This window comes from Equus przewalskii, chromosome 3 (assembly GCF_037783145.1).
Source record: "Equus przewalskii isolate Varuska chromosome 3, EquPr2, whole genome shotgun sequence".
Taxonomy (NCBI): domain Eukaryota; kingdom Metazoa; phylum Chordata; class Mammalia; order Perissodactyla; family Equidae; genus Equus; species Equus przewalskii.
Genome location: NC_091833.1, coordinates 101,926,845 through 101,945,332, shown reverse-complemented (window position 1 = coordinate 101,945,332; position 18,488 = coordinate 101,926,845). Strand labels below are relative to the sequence as shown.

The window sequence follows — 18,488 nt, the reverse complement described above, 5'->3', positions numbered from 1 at the left end:
CAAGAGTCAAACGACAGGTTACTCAATCTCCAACCGGCCAACTGACCAAGGCCAGGCACTGAGTTCATCAATGACTCAGGCACCAGCTCTGCCTCAAGCAACCCTTAGTCCACTGCAGGAGGTAAGAAACCCATTTGGCTCCCAAGTGTAACACGCAATGGCAGAGAGATGAGCAGAGTGTATGGGAAGAGTGAGGAAGAGAAACAGAGAGATGAGGGTGGGAGAGGAGAGGACTAACAGGACGGTACTAGGTACTATTTCTTGAAGGTGACATTTCTGCTGGATGTTAACACACAACCAAGCTGCTGGGGAGAATAGGAGGAATAGAGAATTCTAGCCAGAGAATTAGCATGAGCCTGGCCTAAGAATGGCCAGTGAGTGGGAGAGGAACCAAGGGAAATTTTCTGTTACTGGACAAGAGAGAGAGGAGGTAGGAAGAGATATGGGGTAAGAGGGCAGATAAATGACAAATGATGAAGCTACCCTACAGCCAGCCTCTGAGAGACAGGAAGTATTTATCAGGGCATATGCAAGGTCAACTTCCATGTTGGGTCGATCCAAGGATAATCTTCACAATATTAAAAACCTGAAATGGCACACATGGACCATGAGAACAGCCTCCGCAGAGGGGAAGGCTCCTAGAGACCCTCTGCTCTGCAGGCACCAGCCCATCATTTGCTAAAGGGTGGAGAGATCCGGGTGGTATTCCAGGCAGAAGGACCAGCAGACTAAGGAGGCACTCAGGGGACTGGGGCAGCAGCTATCTGCTAAAGGGTAAGGAAGTATTTCAATATTTTACTAACTGGTATAGTTGTACTGGTGATGTTGGCCAAATGTCAGCCCCAGGGGGACCAATCTACAGGAGAAGGATGGATTTTAAAGGAAGAGCTTGAGAGACAGAGACTAAATAGGAGATCACAATGGTTTGGGTAATATAGGAGGGAAGTCCAAACCAGGCTGTGACAGTAATGAAGAGAGAAGGACAGAGATTCAAGAAACATGTAGGAAGCAATTCAAATACGACTGTTACTGCTAACTCAGGACTGACTTTTCCTGAGTTTAATTTCATTTGCTAGCATATTCTCCCATTCAAGGATAACATAGTCAATTACTGAATGTTCAAGTTGTCTAGTATATTCAAGACATTGAAAAAGAAAGCACATGCAAAAAGAGTAAAAAGTGCCTTGGCACAAAGTTGAAAATGTAAAGAAAATTTTCGGTTAAAGTGCTAAAGTATTTTGTACTGCTGACATTAAAATTTTTAATTTTGTGTCATGAAGGATACATGCCTTTTTTACTCAGTTTAATCATGTCCATCTATGAAACACGAATAATAGTGTAATGTGTCCTTGGTTTCTGGCCACAAGATGATCTTAAAAGGCTAGAATAGTATGAAATCGACAAATCTGAGGGTGTTCATTTAAAGCTTTCTACTTTAGCAAGTAGAAAACTCCTTACTCAGAGGGTTAGGAAGCGAAATTGATGAAATGTAGAGTTTCGTCATTTTTAATCCCTTTCTACCAACTATGATCACCCAAGATAGAAGAGTTCATCAATTTTAAGTACTTCTCAAAGACACATGCCTTTCTCTCAAGGGCTTGTGTGTAAGGCTGTGTCTATGCCTTTCATGGTATATTTTTACTGATCAATAACACAACAGGGAAAGGAGCAGGTCTACAGTAGCATTGCTGGGTACATCAAGTACTCTCAGAGCAAAGAGTAACAAACAAATCTTGCCAATGTTCCTCAGAGTATATGGTATCAAATATATTATCATTATCAGACTTTTGAGACTGTCTTGGGTGGTGAGGTAAGTTGGGCTATTTCTAAAATAGGTAAATTGGCTCTCCTTACAGAGGTCACCAGGGTAAGGTAAGACAAAATACATTAATTCTTCATTCATAATATTTATTGAGTGCCCACAAGGTACCAGGACGCCTAACACCTATTTGATCACTAAGCAGCCATTAAAATGACTAGAATAGCGTTTGTGCTATAACTCAGGGATAAGCCAGAAACAAAGCACTGGGTAATTAAAAGTCACAGAGAACACAGTTACATATGGCCACACAACACTAAATGAAAAAAATGTGGTTCCATTAGGGTGTTGGAATTGTACCTCCACTATTTTCTTCAACGTAATTTCATGAAACACATCTAAACCCCAAACTTTAAAAATCAATACAAATGCCTTTTTTTTTTGAGGAAGATTAGCCCTGAGCTAACATCCATGCCCATCTTCCTCTACTTTATATGTGGGACGCCTACCACAGCATGGCATGCCAAGCGGTGCCATGTCCACACCCGGGATCCAAACCAGCGAACCCCGGGCCACCGAAGCGGAACGTGTGTACTTAACTGCTGTGCCACTGGGCCGGCCCCAATACAAATGCTTTTAATTTTGCTTGCTGCAATAAAACACACATTTTTCTGAAGACATATCACATGTTTGCACTTTTTTGCCAAAAATCTTGATATACAGCTTGCCTGAAGAAATGCCCAGTCTCACAGCTGACTTTTCCATTAGGTCCAGCAGACACAGAGACAGGTCACACAATGTTTTTAGGAGGTCCACAAAAATGTTGTCATGTCTTTTAAAATCAGGAGCATAACAATTAAGGTCAAAGAAAATGTTTTAATATGTAATATTTGTCTTTTTACCATTGCAGTCATAAAATAAAATTTTCCTATTTTTGTGTAAAGAAAGAGGTCCAAAGTGCAAAAAATGCCTAGGGCCCATGAAAGTCGTAAGATGGCCCTTCCTGGTCTGAGTTTCCTTTAAAACAACAGCAAACACAAAATAATATTACCCTCACAAAAAACTTTTAACAAGGTTATTTTGCAAAGCAAAACATTTTGACTATTTTAATCTGACCATAAAGGGTCTTAAATGACTATAGAATTTAACATACCTTTAGCGCCAGACTTGAAAATGTATTTGAAACATTGCACTTAAAGCTCAGCTGCTTGTCTGGATTTCCATCCGGATCCCGCCTCCCATAGTCAGAAAGGCCTGTGCGGTCAGAGGCTGCCACTTTCTGGAACACGGTACATGTCATCCCAGTGAAGCCAGTGGCCTTGATGACATAAGCTTCCAGAGCAATATTGGGTGAATACTTGAAAAGTCAATCAAACAGGAGTGATGTAAGATTCATAATATGGGAAAAAAGCACTTTCAAAGAGTTTTCAAACACAAAACACTGCACATAAGCTACAAGAGAAAGTTCAGGTTCTAATTAAATAAAAGCACCGTGCAGACAGACAACTGGCGGAACTTAAAAAGATGCTGGAAGTGAAACGATGTCCTGGAATAGAAAGAAGACCAACGAAGAGGAAAAGAAGTAGTCAAAAAGCATGGAGGACCGCATATAAATCAGAAGTCAATTAAAAATAACTTGAATAGCCCTTTGCAGAAACTATAAGCTAAAAACTGAAGTGCCTTATAAAAAGTTAGCTTAAGAAATCAGTGCACCCCCTTAATGAACATAATACAGGTAGAGTATTAGGCTTTGAGAAATACACTTAGAAGTCAGCTCGTTCAACACTACATGTCATATTCCCTGGTTTTTTTTTTTTACAAGGAGATCAAGTTAACTCTTTGCATTGTTTCACCGATAAAAACTTTACATAAACTTACTCAAAAGCTGTTTCCTCAGAAGAGGAAGGGAGGTGCTGGTTCAAATAGTAGTAAATGAAGAGATTTTAAAAGCAAATTAGGTCAGGAAAATCATCTGAAAAAGACGGCCCTGCCCCAACAGTTTTAAGGAATTCACAAGTGGGACTGAACTCAGGAGGGCCACCAAAACACATAACCCGTCCACACAAACAACCGCCATGCCCACGCCTGGCGGATAGCTCCCTTCACTCCCATTGTCAGAACCATGCCAGAGAGGGCACGAGAAGTGACAAGCTGACCAGTCTCTTTCACATCCAGCAAGGTAATAGGATTTACTGTAAATTCCAAGGACAACATAGAGTCTCTTTCCTTTAAGGATGATTAATTCTATGCCTAGCATACAGGCAAGACACCATTCTAATTAGGTAGAATATATGGACAAAGTCCTCTTTTTTTAAAAAAAAAAAAACATAGAACTTTCATGCAAGGTATCTAAAATCTATTAGGAGGACACAAACTAAAAAATTTAAAAGATAAGGTAGAATTTACCAAGTATCACATGTACGGTAGAAAATAACTGGTGGCTCCCCAAATCTCCAAGACTAAGGAATCCTTGCATTGCTTTTGCCCCACAGGTGAAACATTGTGAAAAATCTTACTAATTCAATTGTCTCTGTTAACGAATAATTTGTATTCCAATTGTTATTGATCAAAGACACACATAAACAACACTAGAGCTTCTGATAAGCAGCAATAATCATGACAAACATGTGAAACCTTAGTTAGAAAAAAGAAATCTGCCATTTTGAGGTACCCTTGCAACCATACCGTAAGTAGATTATTATAAACAAATGTATAATTAAGTTTCCTGGAACCTTTTCTACATATTGAAATAGTGTGCAAATACCCACTATGACCTTTATTATATCCTTGGGTTCTCAGAAGAACCAATGATGTTCAGAGGAAAGAAGATGTTCTTTGGGGTGAGAAATAAGCAAGGCTACAGCGAGGGATTTAAAATGGGTTCAAATGGCCAGGAAAGGCCAAGTAAGGCCATAAAAATGACAAGTTGGTTTCAAGTAAGGCCATGTATCTGAGAGAGAAATAACCCTGACCCAAGTTGTCAAAGACAGGAGCCATGGTAGGCCTCCATTTTATTTATTATAAACTTAAGTGAGCAAAAGGAACAACTAAACACAGTATCATCACAAAAGGTCCCATCAATCAATGGAAAAACAGTAATCTTGAATTGTATAAAATCATAGAAGAAAGTAGAGAATATTATATGAACCCACTAAAATAATTAGGAAATGAAAATCATGGACCAGAGCAGAATATGACTGACAAGGGGATAACATATTATTTATTACATTTATCACAACTATAAAACAAAAATCAAGCAGTATACCAGAAAATTTAGAACAGTCAAATTTAGCACAAATAAGATTTATATTTAATAATCATTAAATTAAATAGTAATAAATAACCCATTATCCCAGGAATGGAAGGACTGAAAATGTCAATAGGTTCACAAGATTTTGGGGGGCATCCCAGTCCTCTTTTGAAACTGAAATCCGGGCAAGCAATCAAGTACTCTCTCAAAACATCCTTCAGGGCACAGAACAGAGTATTGGCCAGAACAGACAGTGGGTATTGACAGGAGGGCAATCCTATAGTGTTCTTATTTGTGTCTTGGAAAGTTTCAGAGGATTAGCTAGCAATAACCATTCAAACTACAGAATAAGAAAGTATTTTCTAGTTACCAAAAAAACAGCGTACTCAAAAGCAAAATTAGCTTTTAAAATGTTTGAGAACAGGAAATTAATAACAAGCAGTAACAGAAAATACCCACCCTAAATAATAACGGGGACGAGGCCTCTCGCTTTTGGGTTAGAGTTGCTTTAAACGAATTTTTTTCTTAGAATTCTAGGATAATGTTACACTTACTGTTGAATAAACATGAGCTCCATTGGCTAGACGGTACGTGGCGATGCGCTGCAGACACTGAACAATTCTACTGCAGGCTTTCGCTTCCCTCTGTGCCAGCCACAGGACACGCTCATCAGCCAACATGATGTTACTTGCAATGTCAACCATCACATCACCTAGCTAGCAGGCGTGCAGGAGAGAAAAGAAAGATCTTTAAAACCAACACAGGCTGTTTAACATAATCAAAATCCTAACGAGACAACAAGATTGGCCTTCAGTCTAAATTTTCACATGAAAACTCAACAGGCACTTTACTTGTTTCTCATTAAAACACCTTCAGATATGAATAGTACATTCGATTATGACCATTTGGTAATATTTAACTCAAAACAGTGTACTTACGTAACCACTAAATCACTGGTGAAAAGACTGACATGCAGGACTCAAAATAATGGGGCCAAAGGCAATTACGTTATTCAAGGGGAAGAAAAAGACATCACATGATCCCAGAATAAAAAGATCTCAACTTTTTGTCTGGAAAACCATTTATAAACCCTTCTTTTTGTGCTAGCTAAGCATCATTACTAAGAAATATGCCCTGCCTGCCTCACAAGCATCCTGTCATGTTCAAAACTCTAGGCACGTCCAACTATGGTGAGTTCCTCACGTGTGCTGGGCCATCGCATGTGTCTTTGCACATGCAGTTTCCTCTACCTCAAATGAACTTCTTCTCCTCCTCCCAACTCGATGAATGCTTTGAGAAATAAACAGATCCTAAGAGGTGCTCACTTTTTCAATGCTGGTTTTCTTTCATTTACTGCATTCTTTTCATTAGCTCAGCCCATAACTTAAAGATGTAAACATCTGTCAGGCAATGCCAATGAAACGTCAATTGACCATTGTTGACTCTGACCTGTATGTCCCATGTTGGAGAAATGCATTGAACAGTCCAGGGCTAATGGACTGTTGTCGAGGGAGTTTGGTATTGAGCAAAATGTTCCTGAGAGGCAGATCTGTGGCCAAAAGAACAACAAAAGCATTCCAGAGGTAGGATCAGAGGATTTACAGGCTGGCTGGTCCTCTATTCAAGCAGTAAGCATCAAAGGCGTTAAGCCCCAAAGCCACACCAGAAAGCCAAGGCTGTCTTAGCAGAATGTCTTTTAATTGTCCTAGAAGATCCCAGCTGAGCTTTGCAACCCTGTTTTGCACCCAACGCTCTTCCCCGGACGTTTATGAGGGCTGATGCAAGTTTGGAAAAAGTTCAGTCCATCTCACCCATGGTTCACAAAGAAGACAAGCCTGTGGAAATCCACCAGATCCCAACCCTGGCACCACGGGGTGAGCAACTGCTATAAGAGAGGGGTGAAGAACCAGACTTCAAATCCTGACCACTGACTGGGCTGCACACTCTCATCCCCTCCTTTATTTGTCTAATGAGGATAACAACACTCTTGTCTTTTCTGAATGCTGTGAAGTTTAAGTTCCAATAATAAATATAAGGCTCCTGAACCCATACCTGGCACAGGGCAAGCACTCAAAAAAATGTTAGCTCTTCTTGTTATTTTATTGCTCTCTTTTTTACCATTTCAACCCCAAAACTGCTAAGAGGGGTGCATATTTGAAGGCTGTGTTTAATACCAGTGCATCATCTAGCAAAACTGCCTCTTTCTCCTCTGTAAAGCCCCATGCCCCCATCCAATTAAAAAACAGTTAACTGACTCCGTACTGTCCTTAACACAGCGTATCACAATTCTGTCCTTCCTTTCTTTCCATTGTGAACATCTTGAGGACAGGGACATCACAGTGTCCTACTTATATTTATACCCTTATTCACTAGTACAGCTCCTGGAATAGAAGCCAATAACTGTACAATATTCATTCACCCATTGACTACATTATTTGTTGAGGACCAAGGTGAGCAGACACTGTCCCAAGCAATGGAGATACAGCAGTGAAAGAAACATACAAGCTCTCTTTTGGAGTTTATAATCTAGTGAAGAAAATACCAAACACCCAAGTTAATACATGTTTAATGATAACTGCAATGAAGAAAATAAGCAGAGTAATATATGATGAAGAGTAATGCAATATAATCCAAATATCCTATTTTAAGATTCTCAAGAGGCATGTCCCCCAAACCCAAGACATTAACAGCATCAACTAACAAAAAATAAGGAAAAGCCTATAATCAAGCTTTGTAGGATCCCAAACCTATTCATTTTAAACAGTTCATGGAACATTAGCATCCTAGTACATATTCCGATAACAAACAGGTATGGGGATGAATTTCACTCAAACAGAAGCCTTTATTTCTGGAGTTATGAAGGATAGTGACTTCAGATATGTCAATTACCAAATATGTTAATCAGTCATTTATACAGTGATTGGAATAATCACCACTACCTCTTAATAGGAATTCAGAGCGGCTGCAATAATTTAGCTAAGTTTTTGTCTATTATTCTTACCTATCATGATTTCAAATTTGTATATAAAAATAAATAGGTAAAAGAGAGGATGTGGTAAAATATGCTCTATGGCTATCAGAAAAGAAATTCTCATTAGCTGCGGAAACTTAAAATACAGGACAATACTGATTCTATTCTAAGGTACTACAAAAACATACGAGGTGTTTACAGATTAGCTTAATTACAACTCAACTTACTGTTCTGTATTTTCTTAAAGTTTTAAATGTATGGACTTTACGAAGATCCAATATAAGACCTAATATATACATCATTTCTACTGAAAGACTATGACTACTACGTGATCAAAGAACTACTGCCGTGGTCCACTAGCTGATGCCAGTAACGGGATTTAACGTGTTAACAATTACAAAGAAAAGAACTCTCTCTAAGAAGGCATAGAGCTCATAAGAGTGATTGTCTTAGCTGAGAACAAGCTATTTTTCTCATTATTTCATTCCAAATGGCTAAGAACTAAGAAAGGGATTTGTTGCCAAAATAGTCCCTAGACCAGGTAATCATCAAATGCTATATGTTTATTCTGCAGCTCGGTTGGGGAAGTAGTTCTGAATCCGTCACAGTGGCAAAAAAGGATAACAGTGCATGAAAAATTACGTTGGATTAAAAAAGTACTCCTGAAATCTGACACACAAAGACAGCTTAAAAATGGCAACCAGCATCAGAAGGCATTGTATTTCTCCTTGACCTCATTCCCTGAAGGCCAGTCCAGCCACAAAAGGGTCAGAAGGAATCATGCACCTGCTCTTCCACCTGTCACAGTAAACAGTGGGGATCAAATGGAAACATGTGTGAATGTGCTTTGTCAAAGATAAAAGGTTAAAGAAATGAAAATGCCATATTAGTAACAATAGAAGTGTTAAATGTCATCTGTTTTAAGAGACAGAATATTTCATGTTCTTCTCAATACATAATTTGGAACTCTGATCAAAATCATCTGTAATTTTCATGAATTTCTGATACATTAGCATAGGAAATGCACAATATTACAAACCAAACTTGAGGATATTTAATTATTTTATTTTATTTATTTTTTGCTGAGGAAGATATGCCATGAGCTAACATCTGTTGCCAATCTTCCTCTTTTTGTTTGAGGAAGACTGTCCCTGAGCAAACACCCATGCCAGTCTTCCTCTATTTTGTATGTGGGATGCCTCCACAGCATAGCTTGACAAGCAGTGTGTAGGTCTGTGCCCAGATCCTGAACCCACAAACTCCAGGCCACCAAAGCGGAGAGTGCAAACTTAACCACTATGCCAATGGGCTGACCCCCTGGTATTATTATTTTCTAAGTTCAAGTAGTCGTCACGATTTTCTCCTAGTTACAAACTACATATAATATTGAGATCATAACTATCTCAAAGTTTGTTATTACCTTGATTATTTTTAATGACGGAGTTGTTCTGCTGTGAAAGCCAAGTTTTAAAAGTGTACTGATGTCACCATTATTGATGTCACCGTTAACTAGCTTCAGTGTCCTGAGGGCCTTGAGATCCACTGTATGCTTCTCAGCAGCTCACTCAGTTAAGTAATCAATAGCCAATAAGAGGTCTAACTGTGATCAACATCAGGGCCTAGGGCAAAGATTAACGCTCTGACTTTACCATGGTAGAGGAGTAAAGAGAGTGATGATGATGATGATGATGATGACCACGACGATAGGGAAAATGGTGGGAAGGGAAGAGGGCAAAAAGACTGAGAATAATGTTGCATGAATAAATGTTGCCTTTATTCTCTATTTCCTTATAGAAGGTTTGAGCTAGCCTAACAAAATACGAAAGATAATTCTTTTTAGATTAAAACACAAATAAAGAGTGGGAAATACAGACTTAAGAAAAAGAGACACAGAGAAGTTAAAAATGCACATCAATGGCAGAGCTGCTGTGACTAGAGAAAGACTGATTCTTGATGTGTTTCTAGCACAGGCAACGAAGATACAATTATCAACAGGAAGGAGAACATTTCCTCTAAGTAGACAATCCAAGTAGACAAAGTTGCATTTATAAAAATAATTCCTGGAACATTCGAGAGAGGCAGAAGTTAATGAGCAGCACTCTCAGCCACACCTTCACAACAAATGGAAACGCTTCACTCCTAAGATTCCTCCAATTCTCCCAATGGAAGCAGATTTTGTTTTTTCTGATTACAAAAACGTATGTGCATCTCCCTTCCTGGCAGTATGGAAGACAACGTGCTCTGGACAATTCTCCTGCTAAAAGGAAAAAATGCTGAAGCAAAGAAAGTTTTTTTTAAATGCACCAGTCAGAAAATAAAGACTCCTCCAGAGCCAATAGCAAACAAAAGCAGAAATTCAAAGAGCTCTGAGGCAGAACTCTGTTGACCATGGACTAGCTTTTGATGTCCACAGAGGGCCTAGGCCCCACCAACACAGGCCTAACAGGAGATGACCACTGCATAAAACTGATAACCCAAAGGGGACACCTCCTGGGTCAGGACAAACCAGCCCTAAATTAGCCTCACAGAAGGAAGGGGACAGCAAGGAAAGCTGAAACTTGCCTGTCTTGTCATTGGCACAAGGTAGGAGGTAAAAAGAATTTCTTCTTTGACAACTGCAAACACAAGTTGGCATTTGCACAGGACTACGGTCAGACTTCATGTTACTTTCTGGTCTGAAAAACTTCAAGGTGAGATCTAATTTCAAAGGGACCTCCCCTACTCTGGTATTGTTCCTAGGTACTTGGCAGAAGCAAACAAGTATCACACTTAATAATGATATATGAGACCATCTCATTAAGACCCCTTATCACCGACATTAATCAGCATTGTTCTGGAGTTCCTCTCCAATGTATAACCAGAAAAAAAAAAGGTATATATTTTATATAGGAAGAGATAAACCAACTATTATTTGCTGGTGACATAACTATCTGTCTAGAAAATCCCACATAACCAACTGCAAAATTATATGAATAGATTCCATTAAGTAACCAAAGTCCACATTTTTAAAAAACCATAATCAAGGAAAACTGAACATGGACTAGACATGTGATGATATTAAGGACTTAGAACTCATTTGGGTGATATAATAACAGTATCATGGTTATATTTTAAAATTCCATATATTTTCGAAAAATTATGAATGAAATATAACATCTAGAATTTGCTATTAAATATTCCAGCCTTGAGAAAGAGAAAAAGGGAGAAAGAGAGAAGGCGGGAGGGATGGAGGACAAAGGAAATAAGTGGACAGAGAGATGAGACAAGACTCGCAAGTACTGAAAACTGTTGAAGCTTAGTCAAAGGTATAACATAGGTATTAATGGTAACATTCTCTCTCCGAGACTCTTGGAATTTTCTAATTAAAAAAAGTTTACGAAATGTTTTTAAAAAGCAATGTAAAGCTAGAAAATGAAGATACTACTGTGTTCTCTCAAAACCTGTGCCGAAGACACGTTGCCCAGTATCATCTGAAACTTAGCAGAAAGGCAAATTCTCAGACCCCATCGCAGACCTGCAGAGTCAGAAAGTGAAGGGGTGGTGCCCAGCAACTTGTGTCTAACAAACCCTCCAGCTGATTCTGATGCACACGCAAGTTTGAGAAACAACGTTCTAGAAAAGATCGCAAAGCCAGAAGCTGGGTCTTTGAAAAGCTTAACAATATAGAAAAGTCTCACAAGTAGAATCAAGGAAAAAAACATTAGAAATACCAAAAGAAAGAAACATACCTGTCAATAGAGAAGTGATTATGTTTTTAAATGAGTAAATGAAAGAACTTTACATTTTTTTCAATCTATATAAAAAAATGTGCCAAATGAACTTTGTATTGAACTAGCATTAAGGTGCGTGCCTCACTCACATATTTAAAACTAGAATACAGTAAGGGGACTACAGCACATAACCAAATCTAATCTTCATGTAGTTTCTCATCTTCAGAAATGGCTATGTATTGTTTTCATAAGAGAAATCACTATCATAAATATGGAACAGACACTTAAATTGCCTGACAGACAACCTTCAGCTCTTTTTCAAAGACCCCACTAAATACATCACTTAGACCTGGCAGTTGGATAGCTTTTAGCTCTCATCCTAAGACAACAGAGTACCAGCTAGTGTTGGCTAGATTCAATCACAGGTTAAAAAGCAACTGCCTCATAATATTTTAGTTTCGAAAAAATCCATAGCAGAATATTTTTTGTACATAATACAAAAATCAATTTAATTACTTGTCCAATTAAGCTATATGCTCGTTAGGATACCTTAGCATAATTTTATGTAATGGTAAGTAACTTAAAATGAAGCCATTAAACCTCATGATTTCTTTTTACTAAACGGTGAAAGCTATGGCCTGCGGTTTAAGTTTCCAAAGAATCAGATGGGTAACATCACATTTATATCTCAGTTGTTCGATCCTGAATAATTTTCCTCTGTTTCTTCTATTTAGACTAAATAAGTTGCCTTCATTTGTTTCCAAAGATAATTAAAATTTTACCTCCTATGTCAGCCAGTGAAAGCGACATCAACCTCCTTCAAACTAAGTGTTTAGACAAGTAACTAAAGCACGCTGGTGATTTCTTTTTTTTAAAGAACCTCCTTCTTAGCTTCTGAGATCATAAGAATGTTAAATTTCCTGATCATATAAAAGTACATCCTAGCTTTGCAATGATTCTGCAAGTAGTTTCACCTGTATTTTCTCACTTGCGCACACAAACTCCGGAAGTTAACAGGGCAAGTACCATCCCTATTTTAAAAACAAAGAAAGGGCCCATGGTTAATTAGTAACTCACAAACCACAGCTACTTCCAGTCCTCAACAAGATGCTTCCACCTCAGAATATGCCAACGTGATCGACCATTCATTCCACACATTTGCAAATATGGTGAAATGTGCACCTCTGGGCACCACCTCGCTCTTCTTGAGTTAGGAGGTGCACAGAGGCCCCTCATGTCAAAGCTGGGCAGCGTGGGAATAAATACATATTATATGATGGCACAATCTTTTTCAATGTCCACATTCCAAATGTCATTCCAATTACACCAGTGACTCGAAACATCCCTCTTCCAAGAATGACTTCTAATCATGCGGGCAGCTAACCTGTGATTACAATCAACAATGGAGAGCAGGATTACCACAGAGCCAGAATGCAGCCAGCTTCTCTCAGCGCGAGGAAAATTTACACAGGAAGCAGGCTGTGGCCCAGAGACACAATCAAGCAGGAGGACAGTTCACTGGAAAATTGTGGTCTGAAGTTCAGATAACAACACTGAAATGTTACCTCGTTATCAAGTGGTCCTTCGACCTGAGTCTCATTTATATACATAGAACTATTTTCTTCCTTTAACAGCTACATCAAGTAAACTACCTAATGTACTAAGGCGGCAGTTCCAAAATTTATCACCAAAATGCAAGATATTAATAGATATTCTACCCAAAAAAAACCAAAAAGCTCCTACGTTAAATGTAATTTACCTTTTAGCATATTCACCAATGTGAGATGTTCTACGTAAAGAAACACATTAGACTTTTAGTCCAATATTCTCCCCACAGTTGTATATTGAGTATTTCTGGAATACCAGGGCAGGGCAACATTGTACTAGAAAGTAAATGTGATATAAAAGAAAACTCTTAAATTAGATGGCCAGGGTTCTTGGGTTCTGTTTTCAGCCCTGCCCTAACCTAGCTGTAAAACCTTAGATAAATAATGTAATTTTCTTTGGGCTTCAGCTTATGACTTGATTTCTTCTACCTCTAAAATTCATTTTTGTGTGATTATATCATAAAAGAAACAATATATAAAGTTCTCAGGCAGCTCGACACCTGATGAAGTCTAAGAATATGTTAAACTGCTTCTAAAAACTTATTCAAAACATTATTTGCTGGTCATTTGCTCTAAAAACTGTGGTTGTCAATGTTTTCTCCTAAAGGATATTGTGTTGACAAGCATATTCACAGTTTTGCTTTGTTTTGTTTTTTGGTGAGGAAGATTTGCTCTGAGCTAACATCTGTGGCCAATCTTCCTCTTTTTTTGCTTGAGGAAGATTAGCTGAGCTAACATCTGTGTCAATCTTCCTCTGCTTTTGCATGCGGGTCACTGCCACATCATGGCTTGATGAGTGGTGTAGGTGCGTGCCCAGGATCCGAACCCATGAACTTGGGCTGCCAAAGTGGAACACGCTAGACTTAACCACTACAGCATGGGGCCAGCACAAGCATATCATAGTTTTAGCATGGTTTTTAAAATGTACCCCTTTCAAGGTCACTAAGTTTTCAATCACTTGGAATTTCAAAATAGTTCCTAAAACACTCTTTCATTTCTCCAGGACATCACAAAAGCAATTAAGCAATTTAACACAAGATCTGGGTGACTAAAACTCACATTAAGAAGGATCACAATGGCTTGTGTAGAGAAAAGAAATCCCAGTACTCCCCAGTACTAACCCAAAATGTGGAGGCGGAAAGATGCTTTCTCCCAGGCTGGCTCTGCTCTGTCAGGGGACCTTAATTTCCCAGAACTGACAGTTCACTTCTACTCCACCCAACGAAAGGTCATTATAATAGATGGAGTGGAAGTTTCTCTATGACCAATTTGGAAACTAAAAAGTGTATTTAGTTCAAATCTAGCAAACATAAACAGACTTTAAAAATACAGATTCATCTCTACCACAGGACCGTTTGTTGGCATGCTATATGCTACAAAGCTGAACTAGAAAAATACCTCTTTTGATTTTTCCTCTTTGGTAAATCTTCCAAATTTTTCTATCATTTCAGCCACAAAAATAACATCCATCTTGTCAGAGAAGTTGGCTGCCTCCACAGTGTAAGCCAGTAACTGTCGGGCTGTGGCCACAGCATTGGTCAGATTGAGGGGCATCTACACGAAAAAGGAAAAAGGAGGCACTCAGCAAAATATCAACAGAATTTTGACATTTTATCTTTGTATTTAAAAACATAGCAATGGATTCAAAATCTTTATTACTTACTCACCACGACCTTCTTAAAATGCTTTTTCAAACCTGAGAAAACTGAAATTTTCATGGGAACTTCCCTGAGAGAAATTTTCTTTAACTTGGCATGAAATATAATAATAAATGAAAACACATCACGTAAACAGGCTGCACCATCTCTCCCTCTCTGCTTCTCCAAATTTTACAGGCACTCAATTCCAATTGCTTAGTAAAGAGGCTTTCCTGAGTACTCCAGCTGGGAGGGATCAATATCTCCCTGGAACTCCTACTCCACAGGAGTATGAACCATTTATTTAGCACTTATCTGTATCACCAGGCACTGCCAGTAATGTTTTACATCTGTTTATTTATTGACTTAAACACGACTCAGCACCAATCATTGCAAAAAGGGTATCCCAGATACTAAGGTTCATAAAAAAATGTATAATACAGACACCATCTTCCAGCTGCTGATAATCTGGTGAGGTTTATAAAAGATGCATAGAAGCAAAGACAGGAAAAGGTATCTGAGTAGTACATGTATGACAAAGGATCACCTGTGACAAAGGGACTTTACATAAAAGGAACCCAAGAGGGGGCTTCCCAGGTGGACTTGGAGGATAGCTGGGATTTTGTCCAGTGGAAACAGATGATTAAGGCATTCAAACAAAGGCGGAAAACCAGGCAGTGACTGGAAAGGAAGAGTGAAGCCACAGAGGGCCTTGAATACCAGTTGAGAAAACTAGGCTGGATCTCCAAGATAGACCAATCAATGGAAGCATAAACCCAAAATCCTTATGCTTTACTAGGATGTAAAAAAAACTCTTAGGTAATTTGGTTTGAATACCATGTTTTATTAACAACCTCGGCAAATTTGAAGACTGTTGAGTTACCTGATTAAACATATAAAGGACTCTAGTGACATCGTTTGCATACTGACAGCGAGAATAATCATCGTCTGCCCAAAAGCCACCTCTATCACATCGGCGCCAAGCCTTCCGCTCATCCTGCGGGTTTCCAGGATAGATCCCAGCACCGTGGGTGTTCCGAGTACACTGCAGATATGCAGTAATGCCTGCCAGTGTTCGGGGCCATCTAGAGGGACGAAGATAAAATAATACAAGAAAACTTACATTGACAAAAGTCATAAGAGAAGAAAAGTTGAAGATGAAAACGTCATGTATAATTATAGAGAAAAATCAAGGAGAATAAATAAAACTCCTTTAAGAATAAAAACCAAACTAAAAAAAAAGTTAACATGAACTAAATCATTTTAAACTATCAGCCAAGTATATTTTAATACCATAACAGAATAGGATATTTTTCTAAAATACTCTAAATGTTGCTATAAACAGACAGGGAAATTGTGCCTTATGCCATAAAAGAGAAAAATGCTGCAACAAATGGATTTGCATTTCTTTTTAATTACTGCTATTATATTGTAGGTTTATGTAACCATTAGGTATATAAGGTCAGAATTGTGTCCAATCTAAACAGAATTTGGCCTTTCGCAGAAGTAGTTAGTACCACTGCAGAGAAGAGTTACCACAGCAGGTCCGAGTGGCTAGCAGGTCCCCTGCTATCCTTAGAAAGGTTTGATTGCAACACTGGCCCTTTGGTGGTCTCTAGGAATTTGGGGCCTGGAGCATCCCCATGAACAGCTAACTGCTAAGGGTGTTCATTGTGCCTACAGTGCTTGCACAAGTAATGCAGTTTATGCTGAACACCTGTTTTCTTCCTGGGAGTCCGAAATTTCAGTACATGCTAGGCAGAGGATGCCTATATGACCAGCCCCCCAATAAGAACTTTGGGTGCTGAGTCTTCAATGGGCTTCCCTGGGCAGAAACACTGCATGGAGGGTGCTGCCTTTTCATCACTGGAGGAGTAGGCTCTGTGCAACCCTCACAAGAGGGAGAGAGCACAAGGAGGCCTGCACATGGATCGCTTCAGAACCCAACTGTGCCTTTTTCCCTTATGATCCAGCTACATATCTTACTACATCCCTATAAGATATCTTAGATGTGACTACAACTATATCAAGTTCCATGAATCCTTCTAGCAAATTTCTGTGCTTGTGGGTGCTCTTGAAGAACTCCAACACAGTATACAACTTAATTTATCTGGGAGAAGCCCAAATAAATTGTATAGTCACTGTTTAAGTGACTATACAAACCTGTTGGCATGGATCATCACTAAATGGACTGGAAGAAATCTTCCACTTCTCCAAAAATGGGAATGAAAATGAACATATTTAATAAAAGTTACAGCAGACTCCTAACACAGGAACTGCTAAATTATAATCAGTCACATCAAAATATAATTCATTATCAAAAACTGTATAACTAGACCAAGCAACACTAAACTAAATCTTATAATGCAGTGGAAGTTTAATTGTATATCTTAAGGAGTGTCAAAAGATAAATAATTCATTAGTCAGTTAAATAATTCAATTTTTCTTCTACTTTTAAAAGTGTAAAATACTCAAAAGCTATGAGTAAAAAAAGAAAATCCACCATAAGCAGAAGACATATTATAATTACTTAGTAAAAGATGTCGGATATAACAAAATTAAATGTTATCTAGTTCACCTTGAAGTATACAATATAAGTATTATAGATTAACAGTTAATCCACATAAAAGACTTATTCACTGGCAATAATAAATGCTGATTTCTGTATACTTGTGTCAAGGAGAATTTTTTTCAAAGGACAAAAGACAATTAAAAAAAAGCAATGAAGAACTAGCTGAGCTAAGATGCTGTTATTTCTTTTTCACCTCAAATTTGAAAGATTAACCAAAGGATTTACTTATCCTTTAAAAATCGGGCTTACAGCCACAAGGCAGCAATAGGCCCCATCACAGACCGTGCAAACTGGGTATTCAACAATCTTTACTCTGGTTTAAACAGCAATCTATCTCCCTTTGTTTATATCAACTATAAACTCACTATTAAAATCCTGAATGTAAAAAATATTAATAATATATTTAAAGATGTTTTAAAGCAACTTTGAAAGTAAAGAGAGTTTAAGGTAAAAGTTTTACCTCTCACAAATTCTTAACTTTCTAGTAAAAAAGTCATAATATTGAACTCATTTTGCTTATGTTAACACAGAGTCCAACGCCAATGGCCTCCCAAGTTTGAGGCCACCCAAGAACTTTCATTTTCCGAAGTCTTTCTTGCTTAGTTGTCAGAATCAACCAAATAGGGGAGGAAAATGGGACATCTTTTCTCCTAATTATGATGTCTACACTTAACTGCCACCAGTTAAAAGTGATTTAGCGATACTAACCCTCCAAAGTCCACCCCTAAAAGAGCCCTTGAAAAACCAGGAAATAGCATTGCACGGTCTGAATTTTGCACTATTTTAGGGGAACATTTCGGAAATTCGACTAAAGTAGTAGTTCTTAACTATTACAACAAAACCACCTGTTAAAAATGAACACTTCCAGCTCTTCCTTCCGAGACTCTTAAATCAACAGATCTGAGATAAAATTCAGGCACCTACTTTTTTAAAGCTCCATAAATATTTCTGAAATCACTGTTCTAAAGGATAGTCTTCAGAT

General features: G+C 38.3%; 1 protein-coding gene across 2 annotated transcripts in view; it reads right to left on the bottom strand.

Moving 5' to 3' along the window:
- ADGRA3 (adhesion G protein-coupled receptor A3) overlaps positions 1-18,488 on the bottom strand; it is a 122,096-nt gene that overhangs the window by 32,872 nt on the left and 70,736 nt on the right. For both annotated transcript variants that reach the window (XM_008541515.2, XM_070613070.1), the window contains exons 9-12: positions 15,818-16,019; positions 14,696-14,851; positions 5,564-5,725; positions 2,913-3,116 (exon numbers count right to left, since the gene is read on the bottom strand). In XM_008541515.2, the coding sequence (XP_008539737.2) occupies positions 2,913-3,116; positions 5,564-5,725; positions 14,696-14,851; positions 15,818-16,019 (724 nt within the window). The remainder of the gene's footprint in view (positions 1-2,912; positions 3,117-5,563; positions 5,726-14,695; positions 14,852-15,817; positions 16,020-18,488) is intronic.